Genomic DNA, 13,842 nt, shown 5'->3' on the forward strand with positions numbered 1-13,842 from the left:
TATTGTCCTAACCACCAGGGACTACAGTACTAAAGTGCAAAATGGTGAGGGGATGAAAATACAAGGATTGTAGGAGGGGAGTTCAAGGAGATCAAGATCCAGGTCAACTCATACATTCATAGTGTAGCCTCTGTGTTACCCTTCCTTCCTGCCCTCCTTCCTTCCCTCCCTCTCTTCCTTTATCTTGTGGGAGTCATTTCTGAGCTCTGTGGAAGTGGTAGCATTTGGAGGTTGAAGTTTTCTTAGTGGATTCTGTTTATTTAACAAATATAAGATTACTCATATTTCTCTCTTTTTTTTGTATCAGATTTTGGTGAGTCATATTTCACAAGTAATTTGTCTTCAAGGATTTGGTCCATTTTATAAAGAGTTTTTCAAATTAGAATAACACTGTTTCATATCTTATATCTTTAGATGTTGGCAAGATCTAAGGAGCACTGGTTCATATCTCGTATCTTTAGATGTTGGGAAGATCCATAATGATATTCCTCCTTTTCTTACTGGTTTTGTTAATGTGTGTTCCCTCTTTTTTTCTTAATTGGTTTTGCTAAAAGATTATCAGTGTTAATGTTCTTTTTAAGAGAATCACTAATGGACTCTGTTGATTTTCTTGATCGTGTATTTGCTTTCTACTTAATTGATTTCTATACTCAGTTTTCATTCCTCTTTTTCGGTTATGGTTTTCCCTGGTACCTCAGCTGGTAAACAGTCTGCCTGCAATGCAGGAGACCCTGGTTTGATTCCTGGGTTGGGAAGATCCCCTGGGTGGGAAGAAGGGATAGTTTACCCACTCCAGTATTCTTGGGCTTTCTTTGGGGTTCAGCTGGTAAAGAATCCACCTGCAATGCGGGAGACCTGTGTTTGATCCCTGGGTTGGGAAGATCTCCTGGAGAAGGGAAAGCTACCCATTCCAGTATTCTTGCCTGGAGAATCCAAGGACTGTATAGACCATGGGGTCACAAAGAGTCAGACGTGACTGAGCGATTTTCACTTTCACTTTTCAGTTATGACTGTTGTTGCTTTTGTAGATTCTTGAGGCTTGGATCATTTCCTTCTGTTTCTATTTTTATTCTAATTTAGGCATCATGGAAACCTCAAGGTTCTAAATTTTCTTCTAAGCAACTTTCTTTTTAACCCACCAGTTTTGATAGTATACAATTTCTTTTGTATTTTATTACCATAAAATATTTCTGTTTCTCTGAATGTATTCTTTGTCTTTCACTCTGATTTTGTATGATATTAATATAGATACTATATACAGCCTACTCTGATTTGTGTTTGCATGGTATATATTTTTTTTACCTCTTTAATATGTTTCTGTGTTTATATTTAAGCATATATATATTTACAGACAGTATATTGTTTTGTCTTATTTTATCTGGTCTGATCATCTTGTTTTTTATTTGGAGTACTTAAATTATTTACATTTAATGTAGTTGTTGATAGAATTGAAATTAAGTGTACTTGCCTGCTATTTGTTATATCTTTTTTTGTTCCTATTTTAATCTTCGAGTTTATTATTTTATTTTAAATACTCTATTGGTTTATTAATCATATAAGAGTTTTAGGAGATTATAATGCTGAATTATTTTTTCATTTTAAAAATAATTTTTATTTATTTTTGGCTGTGCTGGGTCTTCACTGCTGCATGGGCTTTTCTCTAGTTGTGGAGATCAGAGGCTACTCTCTGTTGCAGTGCACAAGGTTCTCATTGTGGTGGCCTCTCTTGCTGTGGTGCACAGGCTCTATGCTGCACAAGCTTCAGTAGTCATGATCCCTGGGCTCTAGAGTACAGGCTCACTAGTTGTGGTGCACACGGGCTTAGTTGCTCCATGGTATGTGGGATTTTCCTAGACCAGGGGTCGATTTTCCTAGACCAATGTGTCTTCTGCATTGTCAGGTGGGGTCTTCAGCACTGAACCACCTGGGAAGCCCAATGTTGAATTATTAATCTTTAATTACATGTTACTTTGAGATGATATAATGTTATTGTCTTTGGTGCTATCATTGTCATACATTCTACTCATAAATTTATTATGAATCTTATAGTTTGTTGCTAATATTTTTGCCTTAACTCTTCTAATAGAGAATCAACATTTAGCACAGTCTCTATAGCTTTGAGAGGATCCATGTTTTCATCTGCTGTCATCTCCCTTTAGCTTGAAGAACTCCCTGAGGCAGTTTTGTGTAGTGTGTGTCTGGTGGCCTCCAATTCTATCATTTCTCATTTACCTGAAATAATTTTAATTTTCATTCGGCTTTGGAAAGTATTTTCTTGGATGATTCAATTCTAGGTTAACAAATGCCCAACCCCAATACTTTACATATGTTTTTACATTGTCATCTGACTTTCATTGCCTCCAACAAAAAGTCAGTAAGCAATATTTATCCTTTTGTTCCCTGTATATAATATGTCAAACTTCCCTGGCTGCTCTTAACATATTTTTGTTTTGTTTATTGAATTTCAGTAATTACATCGTCAAGTTTTCTGAGAATGGTTTCACTAGTTTTCAGTAAATCTGGGGAAATTTCATTTATCTTTTCTTAATATTTTTCTACATATCCCTTATTCTGAATCTCTGAATACACATATTTTATATATTTTGATATTATCCCACATGCCATTGAGTTTCCATTCATATTTTTCTGCCTTTTTACTCTCTTTGGTTCCATTTAGATAGTCTCTACTACTGTGTTTTACTTCCCAGTTCTTTTATTCTGCAATGTCTAGTCTCTTGTGTAATTAACCCAAATGTTCATTCCAATACTATATTTTTCAGTTTCAGAAGTCTCATTTGTTTATTTTTCCTAGTTTTTCTCCCTGTTTATTTTTATGCTTCATTAAGCATATTGATATTAGGGGTTTAAGGACCTCTTCAGTCAATTCAATCATTTCTGTAACTTCTGAAGCTGCTTTAAATGATTGTTTTAAAAAAATGTATTATGTGTTACATTTCTCTCTTTTGGAAATTCTGATAATATTTTGGTTGGATGTTGGGCATAACTAAGCAGTCCTTTCCCATGAAGAACTTCAGAAGTAAATAATCAAAACACACGCAGAAATCAGGGAATTGTACTTGGTGAATTAAATAAAGTTTTTTTTCATTGGATTATCTTCATTCAGTTCAAAATGTGTTCCTTTGATGACCAAATGATGAACTTTTATTTTGGTTTTCCTCCTTTACTTTCAAAACTTCCTTGATCTCACCTTGCCTGCCATATGCCCCAGCTACATCCTACTTCTTCAGCAGTAGCTATCCTTTCTGATTTTCTTTTCCATCCATCTGTATCTTTTAAAATGGTGTTTGCTTGTCTGAAGTGGGAGAAATGAGAAAGAATAGCAGCTTAGGTAGTAGATGGGAGAAGAGGGCGATGTAGTATGCTAATAACCTATTCAACGGATGTTTCCCACAAATATTTGTATATTGTATCCATATTGAGGCTTCTTCAACTTGGAACTCTCCAAATTATGGCTTGTTTGCTCACTTCCTCTTCCTCCTCCTTCTTCTTCCTCCTTCTTTTAGAATTGTAAAACATTCAATATGCCATCTTCTTTTAGAATTATAAAACATTCATGAAATAAATTAAAGACAATATGATCAATAGAAAGTCATTCTGTGCTTCTGGCCTGGAAGAATTAATATTGCTAATATGCTTATACTTGTAAAGTGATCTACAGATTTAATGCAAGTCCTATCTAAATCCTTAAGACATTCTTTATAGAAATAGAGAAAACAATCTTAAAATATGAGCATGTGGTTTAATTTTTATATATTCATGAATTTCCTATTTTCTTATCATTATTGAATTTACTTACATTCCATTATGTTCATGTAAGATACTTGGAATTATTTTAATATTTTTGAGTTTGTTAAGACTTATTTGTAACCTAGCTTGGAGAATATTCCATGTGTGCTTGAGAAGAATGCATATTTTTCTGTGGTTAGAATTAGTACAATGATAACATTAAAATCAATTATTCTCAGCCCTTAGCATTTTCTATGAGTCTTGTTTCAGAAGAAAAACCTTTAATAGGAGACGATTTGGAAACTGAGATGTCTGGTAAACTCCAACTGAGAACACACTCTCTCCCAGGTTTTTGACAAATCCTAGGATTTCAAGGGAGATGGCTGGGACTCTCTATGACTCTCTGAGTTTTCTTAACTCATTTTATTTCCCACTGAGGTCACTGAAGAAATTCATGGAATTTTTTGGCATCAAAAAGTATCAGAAAGACAAGATGTGATGACATAAATGTGAATTAGTGATAGTGTCTATATTTCTTCTCTGGAGCCGTCACCTGCCTACAGGTTGGCATGCCCTCATGGATCCAGCCTCAGGACTTTCCCTAACCTAAGTCACTTGAGGACTAGCTCCTGAGAGATAAAACTGGTCAGAATATTAGCCCCACAAGTCCCATGAAAGCTTTCTAAACTTGTCTGGATGCTAGGTCTCTCATCTCATAATCCACATCCCTCTGGGTGGCTTCTGTTCTACGTATCTCTATGTTCAAGTGCCTTCATATTATATATTATCCTTGGATCTGTAGGTCCTAGGCTGCTAAATGAGAAATTCACTTCTCCAACCAATGCTAAAAGATGTGTTTCCAGTATTCAGCCATTCCAATGATCTGAATTGGGCTCTGTAGTTTCTAGGCTCCTAGACCTAGGAATTCATATTTCTAACCAGTTTCAAAGTGTCTGTTCTTGGGAATCAGCCATTCGAAACTGACCTTGTAATCCTCCCGTATTTCTCTTCAGAAACCTGCTGATGAAAATTCAATTAGGACACTAACTGTCAAAGACTCTCTACATGCTCCACTGCTAAAAAGAAAAACTTTCACACCACGGCCTGTAATGTGTGGTTTCAAGTCAGTACCATCAACACTCACAGGTTTTGTTGTTTCCTCTTATTTGTGCATCTGGCTGGAGGGGATGAACCCTGCTCAGGGCGAGTAGAAGTGTATTTTGGAGAAGCCTGGACCCCAGTATCTGATGGGAACTTCACACTTCCCACTGCCGAGGTCATCTGTGCAGAGCTGGGGTGTGGCAAGGCTGTGTCTGTCCTGGGACATGAGCTCTTCAGAGAGTCCAGTGCCTGGGTCTGGGCTGAAGAGTTCAGGTGTGAGGGGGAGGAGCCTGAGCTCTCGGTCTGCCCCAGAGTGCCCTGTCCAGGGGGCACTTGTCACCACAGTGGAGCTGCTCAGGTTGTCTGTTCAGGTGAGATGCAGGTCAGGCCTTTCACATCTGTGAACACCCTGTTCAAGTGAGAAAGTCATGTGATTTTGCTGAAACTCTATCTTCTTCTACCAGCATACTCAGAAGGCTCATGACAAACGGCTCCTCTCAGTGGGAGGGGCAGGTGGAGATGAACAATTCTGGACAATGGAGAGCTCTCTGTGCCTCCCACTGGAGTCTGGCCAATGCCAATGTTGTCTGTCATCAGCTCGGCTGTGGAGCCGCCATCTCCACCCCCAGAGGACCACACTTGGTGAAAGGAGGTGATCAGATCCTAACAGCCCAATTTCACTGCTCAGGGGCTGAGTCCTTCATGTGGAGTTGTCCTGTGACTGCCCTGGGTGGTCCTGACTGTTCCCATGGCAACACTGCCTCTGTGATCTGCTCAGGTAAGAGAGAGGGAAGGGCTACTGGTACTCAGGATGCTCCTGGAGTGATATGTCCCCAGTAGCAGAGAGGGAGGGAAAATGGACTTCGAAAGTTAGGTATTTCGTGGTGAAATGTCGATCTTCTCGTTGTTCATTCATTTTTCAGATCAGGGCAAGAAATGTGAAGGGGAATAATATATTTTTAAGCAACATTGTTGCTTATATATAATCATAGAAAACAATGTAGGGGCAGTAAATATAGACTTCAGTATGAACCCCAACCCAGAGCAACAAAGAGAATGTCCCCAGCACCACAGTCACTGTCGGCCCCAGTAACTGTGTCTTCCCTCCTCTAAAGGGAAAATCACTTAGCTAACTTCTGCTAGCATAGTGTTTTATCAATGTTTGAACTTTCTATAAAAGGATGGTGTATGTTGCATCTTTTGTATCTAATTTCTAAGCCTCAAAATTATGTTTGGGATTCACACATGATGTTGTTTATTGTAGCACCTATTTTTTATTACTTTAGCGTATCAGTACAGGACCATGTACTGAATCCATTAGACTGACAGTAGATATCTGAGCTGTTTCCAGTTCTTGACTATCACAAATATGATGTGACAACTTACCATGACAGTGTCTTTGGACGCAAATATGTGTTACTTATTTTCCATGTTTAACCCTTGGTCTTATATTTTCATATTCTTAATCAGATGGTGTCCTTTGATGAACTTATTTCTTAATCTTCTGTAAACATAACTTACCAACTTTTTTCTGTACATTTAATGCTTCTTATATACTTTAAAAAAGAATTTTGCCTACTCGAAAATCTTAAAAACATTCTCTAAGAGTATCTTATGGAAATTTTATCATTTTTTCTCTTGCATATTATTGTGCATTCCTTCTGGGATTGATATCTGTGTAAGATAAGGGTCAGGTTTCATATGGACATCCAACTGACTCAGAATCTTTTTCTGAAAAGACTCTTCCCCACTGCAGTGCTGCCTTCGTCATATGCAGAAGGGCAAGTATGTCTGTCTTATTTGAGACTCTCTATTCTGTTCCATGTTATCATTTGCCTATCCTTGCTCTAATACTGTATTTTCTTAATTATGATAACGTCATAGTTGTTGTTCAATTGCTAAGTCATGTCTGACTCTTTGTGACCCCATGTGACTACAGCACACCAGGCTTCTGTGTCCTTCAGTATTTCCCCGAGTTTCAAGCTTTGTAGTAAGTCTGAATAATTTTAATTTACAAGAGTTACTTTATATTAACTCCTCTAACATCGTTGCTTTTCTTACCAATTGTGCTGGTCGCTCTTGGTTGCTTGTATTTTGTATGAATTTAGAAATCAGTTTGTCATTTTTCACCAAAAGAAAAGCTTAAGGGTATTTACCTTGAGAATAGGTTTAGAAATTTGAGAGAAGACATAGAAATTTGAGGATGATTGACACTGACAATGTTGAGCTCCCCAAATCATTGACATAATACATCCCTCCATTCAGTTAGATCTTGAATTTCTCTCAGAGATTTTGCCCATCTTCTACTAGGTTTTCCCTCAGTCAGTCAGTCAGTTCAGTCGCTCAGTCATGTCTGACTCTTTGTGACCCCATGAATCGCAGCAAGCCAGGCCTCCCTGTCCATCACCAACTCCTGGAGTTCACTCAGACTCACGTCCATCGAGTCGGTGATGCCATCCAGCCATCTCATCCTCTGTCGGCCCCTACTCCTCCTGCCCCCAATCCCTCCCAGAATCAGAGTCTTTTCCAATGAGTCACCACTTCTCATGAGGTGGCCAAAGGACTGGAGTTTCAGCTTTAGCATTCTTCCTTCCAAAGAAATCCCAGGGCTGATCTCCTTCAGAATGGACTGGTTGGATCTCCTTGCCATCTAAGGGACTCTCAAGAGTCTTCTCAACACCACAGTTCAAAAGCATCAATTCTTCAGTGCTCAGCTTTCTTCAAAGTCCAACTTTCACATCCATACATGACCACTGGAAAAACCATAGCTTTGACTAGACGGACCTTTGTTGGCAAAGTAATGTCTCTGCTTTTGAATATGCTATCTAGGTTGGTCATAACTTTCCTTCCAAGGAGTAAGTGTCTTTTAATTTCATGGCTGCAGTCACCATCTGCAGTGATTTTGGAGCCCAAAAAAATAAAATTGGACACCGTTTCCACTGTTTCCCCATCTATTTGCCATGAAGTGGTGGGACCAGATGTCATGATCTTTGTCTTCTGAATGTTGAGCTTTAAGCCAACTTTTTCACTCTCCACTTTCACTTTCATCAAAGGGCTTTTTAGTTCCTCTTCACTTTCTGCCATAAGGGAGGTGTCATCTGCATATCTGAGGTGATTGATATTTCTCCCGGCAATTTTGATTCCAGCTTGTGCTTCTTCCAGCCCAGTGTTTCTCATGATGTACTCTGCATATAAGTTAAATAAACAGGGCGACAATATATAGCCTTGACATCCTCCTTTTCCCAATTTGGAACCAGTCTGTTGTCCCATGTCCAGTTCTAACTGTTGCTTCCTGACCTGCATATAGGTTTAACAAGAGGCAGGTCAGGTGGTCTGGTATTCCCATCTCTTTCAGAATTTTCCACAGTTTATTGTGATCCACACAGTCAAAGGCTTTGGCACAGTCAATAAAGCAGAAATAGATGTTTTTCTGGAACTCTCTTGCTTTTTTGATGATCCAGCAGATGTTGGCAGTTTGATCTCTGGTTCCCCTGCCTTTTCTAAAACCAGCTTGAACATCAGGAAGTTCATGGTTCACATATTGCTGAAGCTTAACTTGGAGAACTTTGAGCATTACTTTACTAGCATGTGAGATGAGTGCAATTGTGCGGTAGTTTGAGCATTCTTTGGCATTGCCTTTCTTTGGGATTGGAACGAAAACTGACCTTTTCCAGTCCTGTGGCCACTGCTGAGTTTTCCAAATTTGCTGGCATATTAAGTGAAGCACTTTCACAGCCTCATCTTTCAGGATTTGAAATAGCTCAACTGGAATTCCATCACCTCCACTAGCTTTGTTTGTAGTGATGCTTTCTAAGGCCCACTTGACTTCACATTCCAGGATGTCTGGTTCTAGGTGAGTGATCACACCATCATTATTATCTTGGTTGTAAAGATCTTTTTTGTACAGTTTTTCTGTGTATTCCTGCCACCTCTTCTTAAAAGGTCCATACCATTTCTGTCTTTTATCGAGCTCATCTTTGCATGAAATGTTCCCTTGGTATCTCTAATTTTCTTGAAGAGATCTCTAGTCTTTACCATTCTGTTGTTTTCCTCTATTTCTTTGCATTGATCACTGAGGAATGGTTTCTTATCTCGTCTTGCTATTCTTTGGAACTCTGCATTCAGATGCTTGTATCTTTTTGAGCTCCCCAAATCATTGACATAATACATCCCCCCATTCAGTTAGATCTTGAATTTCTCTCAGAGATTTTGCCCATCTTGTACTAAGTTTTCCCTAGGTATTTAATTTTTTATGTTATGAGTATTTTTGTGAAAGTGTCCTGGCAATGAATTATCTTTGACTTGTTTTCATCTTTTAATTTTTTTTTTTAAATTTTGATGTAATTGAGACTTATAAAAGTGATGGGAAAATAATATAAAAATTCCCTGATGACCTTTACCTGGATTTCTCAATGTTAGTATATTTTCTTTAATCTCTCTCTCTCTGTGTCCTTCCTTCTCTGTTCCCCTTCTGCCCCGTTTCTTCCTGAGTATGCAAAATCTTTCTGAATTAAGCTGAAGACATGATGTTCCTTTACCTTTAGGACACTTCTGGGAATTTCCTTACAGAACCAGGGTTCAGTCAAATCTTTAAATGACTTCAGCTCCAGGTAACATCTAATTGCAGCACTGAAAGGCCCGACTGAAAGACTGCCAAACTGAGTCTTTTTCTGATTAATGACCCAGAGTCATAAGCAAAATGAAGTATATATATATTTTCCTTCAGCTACTAAATTTTGCCTTTTCATAATGATCAAATTGCTAACATCCGTTGGATCACAGAAAAAGCAAGAGAGTTCCAGAAAAACATCTACTTCTGCATTATTAACTACACCAAACCTTTGACTATGTGGATCACAACAAACTGTGGAAAATTCTTCAAGAGTTGGGAATACCAGACCATCTTACCTACCTCCTGGGAAATCTGGATGCAGGTCAAGAAGCTACAGTTAGAACTGGACATGGAACAACAGACTGTTTCCAAATTGGGAAAGGTGAATGTCAAGGCTATATATTGTCACCCTGCTTATTTAACTTATATGCAGAGTACATCATGCGAAATGATGGGCTGGATGAATCACAAGTTGGAATCAAGATTGCAAAGAGAAATATCACAAACCTCAGATATGCTAATGACACTACCCTTAAGGCAGAAAGTGAACAGGAACTGAAGAGCCTCTTGATGAAAGTGAAAGAGGAGAGTGAAATAGTTGGCTTAAAACTCAACATTCAAAAAACAAAGATCATGACATCCGGTCCCATCATGTCATGGCAAATAGATGGGGAAACAGTGGAAACAGTGACAGACTTTATTTTCGGGGGCTCCAGAATCACTGCAGATGGTGACTGTAGCCATGAAATTAAAAGATGCTTACTTCTTGGAAGAAAAGCTATGACCAACCTAGACAGCATATTAAAAAGCAGAGACATTGGTTTTCCAACAAAGACCTGTCTAGTCAAAGCTATAGTTTTTCCAGTAGTCATGTATGAATGTGAGAGATGGACCATAAAGAAGGCTGAGTGCTGAAGAACTGATGCGTTTGAACTGTGGTGTTGAAGAAGACTCTTGAGAGTCCCTTGGACTGCAAGGAAATCAAACCAGTCAGTCCTAAAGGAAATCAGTCCTGAATATTCAGTGGAAGGACTGTTGCTGAAGCTGAAGTTCCAATACTTTGGCCACCTGATGTGAAGAACTGACTCATCTGAAAAGACTCTGAGGCTGGGAAAGATTGAAGGCAGGAGGATAAGGGGACAGCAGAGGATGAGATGGTTGGATGGCATCAGTGACTCGATGGATATGAGTTTGAGCAAGCTCCGGGAGTTGGTGATGGACAGCGAAGCCTGGTATGCTGCAGTCCATGGGGTCGCAAAGAGTCGGACATGACTGAGTGACTGGACTAAGTTTTGGGGAAAAATCTGCTATACAACAATATAACCAGAACCTGAATTTCTAATCTGAAGAATATCCTCTGATCTTCATTTTGATGTTTGTACCTTATGCTGAGCTAATGTGTGGCTACACTTATTCTTTAGTTCTTAGTTTCTGGTAACAAGTTTTTGTGTTCTAGAAGTATTTGGTTTTTGTTATCATTTCTCTACAAAGATACACATTTTGTCAGTGCTTAATTCCACAAGCACTTTAATTACGGCTATTTAAATTCTCTGTCAGATAACTCTAGCAGCTGAAAACCCTGGGAAATTCTTTCTAGTATCTCCTTTTTCCTTTCTGTTTTTCATGAGATCTATTTTATATGTGTTTGTTTTAAAGATAGATATTGAAGAAATTGTAGAACTCCTTTAGAAAGAATTTTGTTTTGCTTCTACTTAGGTGTAGATTTGGGCTTCCTGGTGGCTTAGACGGTAAAGCATCAAAGCTGGAGACGTGGGTTACATCCCTGGGTTGGGAAGATCCCCTAGAGGAGGGTGTGCAACCCACTCAAGTATTCTTGCATGGAGAATCAGCATGGACAGAGGGGCCTGGAGGGCTACAGTCCACAGGATTGCAAAGAGTCAGACAAGACTGAGTGACTAAGCAAAGCTCAGGGATAGATTTAGCGATAAAACATCTTACTTAACTCATTCTTACAGCAACACTTGGGTTAAAACAGAAATTGTGGCATTGTCAGAAGCAGAACTCTCCTTGGAGAAGGTGAACACTAAGATTATGATAACTTTATTACTGGGTCACAACTTTCATCTTAGGCTCCATCACTAGGTCATTATTTCCCTTAACAGTTTCTTGTTATTCAACCCTTCCAGACTTCTGATCATTGCTGTTTCTGCAGGAAATCAGATCCAGGTGCTGCCATAGTGCAACGACTCCATATCTGAACCAGCAGGCTCTACGGCCTCAGAGGAGAGAGTCCCCTACTGCTCAGGTAAGGGTCCCACAGGACAGAAGACCCTTCTCATTCCCCAGGTCACCGCCCCACTGTCCCATTTCTCTTTGCTCAGACAGCAGACAGCTCCGCCTGGTGGACGGAGGAGGTCTCTGCGCCGGGAGAGTGGTGATCCTTAACCAGGGCTCCTGGGGCACCATCTGTGATGACGGCTGGGACCTGGACGATGCCCGCGTGGTGTGCAGGCAGCTGGGCCTTGGAGAAGCCCTCATTGCCACGGGGTCTGCCCACTTTGGGGCAGGATCAGGGCCCATCTGGCTGGACGACCTGAACTGTGCTGGAAACGCGTCCCACGTGTGAAGGTGCCCTTCCCTGGGGTTGGGGGCGGGACGACTGCAGACACAAGCAGGACGCGGGGGTCATCTGCTCAGGTCCGCGCTGCACACTGTCCACAGGCTGGGGAGGGGTGGGGCCCTGGGGGACGGAGGTCTGAGCCCTGAGGGAGAGATGCTGAAAGGACCAGAGAAGGAGGCTTCCTTACATGGAGCCTGTCTTTCCAGAAGATACGAAGATGAGGTGCTTTCACTTCCTCCTGCAGCAGCTGAGGTTCTGGTCCTTTCTTTTCAGCAGTGTTTCCTGGCAGAGCCTTTTCTCACAGGTTTTCTTGAAAGCAAGGCTCTCTCCAGTTACATACAAAAAATTTAAACCCACAGTACTAGTTTCATTTGCTTAGGTAACAACATACCAACTAGTGGTTTAAAACAATATGTGTTTATTGCCTTACTTCTGTAGCTTAGATGTCCAGCAGGGATCTCACTGGGCTGGGATCAAGGCTTTAGCAATGCTGCATCACTTTTGTGGCTTTAGGGGCAAATCTGTTTCTTGTCTTTTCAAGCTTCTAGAAAATGCCTACACTCTTTGGTTCATAGCCCCCTTCATCCATTTTCAGATCAGCAATGCTGCCTGTCTTCAACCATTATCCAGAGTCACATCCCTCTCTCTAACCAGAGCTAAAAAAAAGTATTTTACTTTTAAAGACAATGGGTCTAAGGATGTGGTTAGACTAGGCTCACATTGTTAATACAATATTCTAGCTTAAACTCACCATCCCACGGTCCTTACCTTAATCACATTTGTAAATCCCTCTTGTCAGATATGGTAACAGATTCACAAGTTGCAGAGATTGGGATGTGGACATTCTGGGGTTAATTATTCTGCCTATCTCCCCAGTATCCACATCACATCCCTTTGACATACTCTAAAGATTTTGTCAGGAAGCAGGATTCAGCTTCCCTCCCTCACTAGCACCCGCGAAGTTTGGTCTTCCTCTCAGTTCATTTCCACTACACCATTGTGGTAGAAATAGAAAGACAGACACAAATGGACAAAGTCAGTTAAAAGGGATGTCAGTCTTGTCGTCTAGTGGGTATCTCTTGAAAAAGGTCAGAGATGAATGTTCACTATTTCTAGAAGAAATAAAAACCTAGAACATCCAGCAAAGTTTTTATTGTGTCCTGTCTCCTCCCCTTTCAACCTTAGAGTTCCTGGCCCTCAGGATGGTGAGAGAGGACCAGCAGTGTGCTGGGTGGCTGGAAGTTTTCTACAATGGGACCTGGGGCAGTGTCTGCTGCAGCCCCATGGAAGACATCACTGTGTCCATGATCTGCAGACAGCTTGGCTGTGGGGACAGTGGAACACTCAACTCTTCTGTTGGTATCAGAGAAGGTTCTAGACCCCAGTGGGTGGATAGAATCCACTGTTGGAAAACTGACACCTCTCTCTGGCCGTGTCCCTCTGACCCTTGGAATTACACTTCATGCTCTCTGAAGGAGGAAGCCTATATTTCGTGTGCAGGTGACTCACTGTATGTTTCTGTGTGTCTGTCTCAATCCTGGTAGGATGCAGTGAGATTTGATATTTTAAAATCTAAGTGATATTTTAGTAATCTAAGTTTAATTTGGGTCCACAAAAATGACATTAAGTCAAAATGTTAGTCACTCAGTCGTGTCTGACCCTTTGCGACTCTGTGGACTGTATAGCCTGCCAAGTTCCTCTGTCCATGGAATTCTCCAGGCAAGAATACTGGAATGGGTTGCCATTCCCTTCTCCAGGGGATCATCCTGACCCCAGGTATCAAAATCGGTTTTCCACATTG

At 40.4% G+C, this 13,842-nt stretch overlaps 1 protein-coding gene across 1 annotated transcript in view; it reads left to right on the top strand.

Annotated features, from left to right (window-relative positions):
- Positions 1 to 5,031: 5,031 nt before the first annotated feature.
- The window catches only part of LOC133248187 (antigen WC1.1-like), a 47,651-nt gene continuing 38,840 nt past the window's right edge, over positions 5,032 to 13,842 (top strand). Inside the window, 5 exon segments of the mRNA XM_061418012.1 lie at positions 5,032 to 5,626; positions 11,634 to 11,726; positions 11,803 to 12,062; positions 12,064 to 12,118; positions 13,227 to 13,541. Coding sequence (XP_061273996.1) covers positions 5,329 to 5,626; positions 11,634 to 11,726; positions 11,803 to 12,062; positions 12,064 to 12,118; positions 13,227 to 13,541 — 1,021 coding nt within the window. The 5' untranslated portion in view covers positions 5,032 to 5,328.

The sequence above is a fragment of the Bos javanicus genome, chromosome 5 (genome assembly GCF_032452875.1).
Source record: "Bos javanicus breed banteng chromosome 5, ARS-OSU_banteng_1.0, whole genome shotgun sequence".
NCBI lineage: Eukaryota > Metazoa > Chordata > Mammalia > Artiodactyla > Bovidae > Bos > Bos javanicus.